Source organism: Corvus brachyrhynchos, unplaced genomic scaffold, assembly GCF_000691975.1.
Source record: "Corvus brachyrhynchos isolate BGI_N302 unplaced genomic scaffold, ASM69197v1 scaffold91, whole genome shotgun sequence".
Lineage (NCBI taxonomy): Eukaryota > Metazoa > Chordata > Aves > Passeriformes > Corvidae > Corvus > Corvus brachyrhynchos.
The window spans coordinates 3,262,478-3,267,080 of record NW_008236442.1 but is presented as its reverse complement, the minus strand read 5'-3'; the positions used below and the strand labels follow the sequence as shown (position 1 = coordinate 3,267,080).

Here is a 4,603-nt window from a genome sequence, read left to right as displayed (position 1 = left end):
CCTTCTCCCTGTCCAAGTCCCAGCGGAGCAGCAGCACAGAGATCCTGGACGATGGATCATCCTACACCAGCCAGTCAAGTGCAGAGTATTACTGCGTGACACCCACTCCTAATCCATATTACACCACTCAGACCCTCGACAACAGGACCAGGGGTCGAAGACGGTCGAAGAAACACAATATTTCTGCTGCAAGTTCGGGAAGCATGCCAAACCTGGCCCATAAGGATGTCCGCAATGGTATCTTCCAGAAAAATCAGGAGCAGCCTTCCACTAATTACTATATTTCTGGATACTCCCCGTACACTGAAGCTGACGTTTATTACAACGGAGGATATGTTTATGAGAGTGACACGGAGGGGCAGTACAGTGTCAATCCCTCCTACCGCTCATCGGCACATTACGGATATGACCGATACAGGGAGTTCCAGTCCTACCACGAGGACAAGGTGGACAGAGTTCCACACAACCCATACGCAACCCTGAGGCTCCCGAGGAAGCAAGTTGCTAAAACGGAGCACATAACCAAAAACATTCACAAGGCCTTAGTAGCAGAGCATCTCCGTGGCTGGTACCAGCGTGCCTCCAGCCAGAAGGAGCAGGGTCACAGCCTGCAGGCAGGCTTTGAGTCTGACAGAGGGTCTCAGAGGAGTTTGGGCTTTGCTGGTCTGCAGACGCCGTGCTCGCCAAGCAGTCGGGTGTCATCTTTCTCTTCAGGTAATGTCTGATTTCAGCTGTGCTGAATGTTTTTGTAAGTTCCTGCTGTGCTTTCAGTTCTGTCCCCTGCAACTCCCTCAGTGAAGTCAGCAGAGTGGAAGCCAGGCCAGAGCTTTGTCCTGAAAGGTGGATGAGGAACCAAGTAGGATCTTGTTCTGTTCTTGGAAGGAAGGTCTTGCTTGTTATCGTCTCCCAAGTGTAAAATGACCTTTTGCTCTTTGTGTAAGTACAGTAACCCAGAGAAGGGCAAAGAGCATTTGAGTTTCAGACAGGTGTATTTAGCAACTAGACGCAGTGTACAAAGCTTCATGCCATGTAAACGCAGTGGCTGTGATGGCTTCCAAATATAGCCCGATGAACATCACTGAATGTGTCAGAAAGCATTTTTAAAGCTCCAGGATACCACCTGTACAGTGCTTTCCTCCCTACAGGGCTTGTAAATCGTATTTTATGTTTGTGTTGTCTGCCTATGTGCCCTGAAAAACCCCAGAGATCGCTGATGAGAATTGTCTTGTTTGCCTCAGCTGATTAGCTGAAGAAAAGTCTAATTTGTTGTAATCCTTTTTTTAATTGCAGCATCTTCTACAAACGCTGCTGGGAACTGGAGAAACCCCCTTGCACTGGGACTTTCAGACTACGATACGTTGTCTCATTCCTCCTATGCCAGCTGTTATGGGAATGTTTATGGCAACCTTCCTTTGCAGAGCAGGTGAGTAAAATATATGAAGATTTTCTGCCCTTCCTCCTGCATGTCACAGGCTCTTAAAACTTCTGAGCAAATCAGCTTGATTTCAAAGAGCCAGGGTGAAGAGTACTTAGAGAATTGACGTGAGAGCAGGTTTTCTGTGTGGAGCAGATCAGCTGTACCACCACTAACTGTACCCCAACACTGAAGGAAGTTGGGGGAGCAGTCATAATGAACTCACTGGTTGCACAACCTTTTCCTCTGGCTGCAGCTGGGTAATCAAAGATGTTCCACTCCCTGTAGCTGTGATGCCCTGGGCAGTGTTGCAGGCAGAGCTCACAGTGAGCCCAGTCCCTCTGGTGGGGGGCTCCATCCTGAACCCCTGCAGTTTGGCAGGACACAGTCCTGTTGGGTTTCTGAAGCTGTAGTGCTTGTGCTGATAAACTTCTGGAAAAACAAGGAATCTCCCTTGGCAGAGCTGGACCCAGGAGCCGTGGGGGTTGTGCTGCTGTTTGCACAGGCCCCCCTGCTTGTGGGGGCTCTGTCAAGGGCTGCAGAGAGCCCAGGGTCTGCTTAGTCCTTGCAGGAATTCCTGCAGCTCTCGCTGCTTCTGTGGCGTTTTTGATGGGTCTCCTCCACTGTAGAACACTTGGCTGTGAGGACAGAAATCTCCTGCCCTGGGGAATGACTCTGCCCCCACAAATGCCATCACATTTAAATACACTTATGCTCAGTGTAATGAGTACCCCACGTGTGCCTCCTGCTTTGTGGGTTGCAGTTTGTGCTCGCTGCCAGACCGACTTGTGTGAAAATACTGAATTTTTAATTTTGTTTGTTTTAAAATAAATGAAAGTGTAAGGGAATACATAAAAGCTGCTGCTAGATCCTTTTTTTTTTCTCAGCTAAGTGCTATGGGCTGTTTTATCGAAGTGATTTAAAATATCTATGGCAACAGTGTTTAAAAATACTGTTTCTACTAATTTCTTAATTTCTTATAATTGAGCTTTGAAAATTCTGCTTATATTAGCAGCTTTATCTAAATGAGGTTCATTAGCTATTAATTTTCCATATTCTGAATCACTTGTCTGATTGTCCATCTGCTTTATTTTCTACTTTAATGTGATCATGGCAAACAAGCAATTAATACACCCAACAGTCTTAACAGAGCTCAAGGCCAGGTTGGATGGGGCTTGGAGCACCCTGGTCTAGTGGAAGGTGTCCCCACGTAGGGCAGGGGGGCTGGAACAAGATGATCTTTAGGGTCCCACCAAGCCAAATCAGTCTGCAATTCTATGACAGTTTTGAGCAGCTGAGATCCCTCTTGCACACAATTCTACTGATTGCAGCCCAAAAAAATGAGTTTGTGTTTGGAGGCAAGCTGAAAATAACCAGCACAGCTTTGAGCCCAAGGGAGGTGCATGTCTTTAGGGGCCCTGGGGAAGACCCTCAGCTGATCCCGGTGCCGTGTCTGCCTTCCAGGACGTACGCAGAGCCGAGCCAGCTGGGCGGTGACGAGGAGGATGGCTTGGAGGAAGACCTGCCGAGCAGTGAGCAGAGGCTGTACTGGCATGAGGACTCCAAGCCCGGGACGCTCGTGTAGCCCCAGTGCAGCCCCTCCTTCCTACCCCTGCGTGCCTTGCACAAAATGCTGCGGCGCTGAGGCGGACCTCGGGTGGAACTTGCAAAAGGAACAAAAAGAGGAAGCGGGCTGTTTTGCTGGGAAAGGTTGAATTCAGCATTAAGAGGGGGACTGTAGCAAACTGACAAAGTCTTTCCACAAATGGCGTTTCTTTGTGAATTCATACAGCCCATGGGAGCCAGGGCAAGCCACAGTTCATCTATGACCAGATGCAGCACTTGGTTGAAGTATTTATATATAGCAAGCACTTTTTGGAAAGACTGGAAGGTGTTGAAGGCAAACCTCAGAGAAAAAAAAATGTGAAAAGGAGACTCTTATGGAAAATTCTAGGAGCACAAGTCTGATGTCTGAAAGAAGAAGAAAAAATGAAAATTTATTCTGCCATGGCTTATGAGGACCTGGAAGGAGTTTCATAGGCTTATGAAGGATAGATACTGTGTGCATGAGTGAGGCAAAGGGTGACTGAATCAGTATTGGAACATTACTTGAAGGAAGGCTGGAATTTTTTTATTATGGAGGTTTGAATGAGTCTGTCCAGTTTTTGGGGTGTTGTTAAGAGTGTTTGTTAGCACCACAAGCAAGTTCTGGAAAGCAAAAAAATGCTGACACAATATGTCATGTAAAACTATAGGTAGTTGTGGATTTGGAAACAGAAGCAGTAAACTTTGAACTCTCTTTTCCACCATAAAGCATAATTAATAGCAGCCCATTTAATGACCTCTCCATGGTACAACTTCACTGTGTGGAGGAGCAGGCAAATTTTCACGGTGGCTGCACGGTGACCGCTGTTCACCAGGTGACAGTGACACGTTGCTGTGCCTCAGTGGGTCGAGGATCCACAGTGGAGAGCCCCAGGGAACAATTTGATAGCAATGGCCAGTATTTTAAGTTGGATGCAAACACAAACAGCCAAGTGGGTGCCTTAAAATGGGGGGCATTAGGATTGTACCGCGAGTCACCTGAACTGCCAGGTGCGTTGCAAAGTCACTGAGTGACAGAACAGCGTTTTCACAGAACCATTTGTGTAGGAAAAAAACCCTGCGACTGCAGTCTTGATTTAAGAGGGATAAACCTACCTCAGGTCATCCATCTGTAGGAACAAATTGGCATGGGGTTATCCTGCCTGATTCCTGATGACTCGTCTGCATACGGTAAAATCTCTCTCGTTTCTCAGCTGTACTGTGCTTCAGGATTCCAGAAATGGTGCTCTTTTGTTCTTTTATACAAAGGATTAGTTACTCCTTGTTCATATTGTGAATAGAAAAGTTTCTGATAAACTTTTTTGACTTTTTTTACCAATATTCCAGAGCATGTAATATATACAGAAGGACACACTTGTTAAGCTGGTACTTAGTCGTTTGTATTATTAGAGTCGCGATTTGGAATTAAACGAAAAAACAAAATAAAAAATAACTTATTTCCTTGGTTTTGCATATTTGTATAGCCTTCTAGAAATGCGAAAGCTCTTTTTGCTTATTCTTTTACTACTCCTGAATTTTTTAGACCTATTATTTTGTATAGGTCAATAAACTAAAAAGTGTGTTACCAAAACCACTTCGGAATTC

At 45.9% G+C, this 4,603-nt stretch overlaps 1 protein-coding gene across 4 annotated transcripts in view; it reads left to right on the top strand.

The window, feature by feature from the left end:
• FRMD4B (FERM domain containing 4B) overlaps positions 1–4,592 on the top strand; it is a 113,953-nt gene extending 109,361 nt beyond the window's left edge. For all 4 annotated transcript variants that reach the window (XM_017747215.1, XM_017747216.1, XM_008643599.2 and 1 more), the window contains exons 21-23: positions 1–714; positions 1,291–1,423; positions 2,879–4,592. The exon at positions 1–714 is cut by the window's left edge and continues 119 nt beyond it. In XM_017747215.1, coding sequence (XP_017602704.1) covers positions 1–714; positions 1,291–1,423; positions 2,879–2,999 — 968 coding nt within the window. In that variant the 3' untranslated portion in view covers positions 3,000–4,592. The remainder of the gene's footprint in view (positions 715–1,290; positions 1,424–2,878) is intronic.
• Positions 4,593–4,603: the final 11 nt, after the last annotated feature.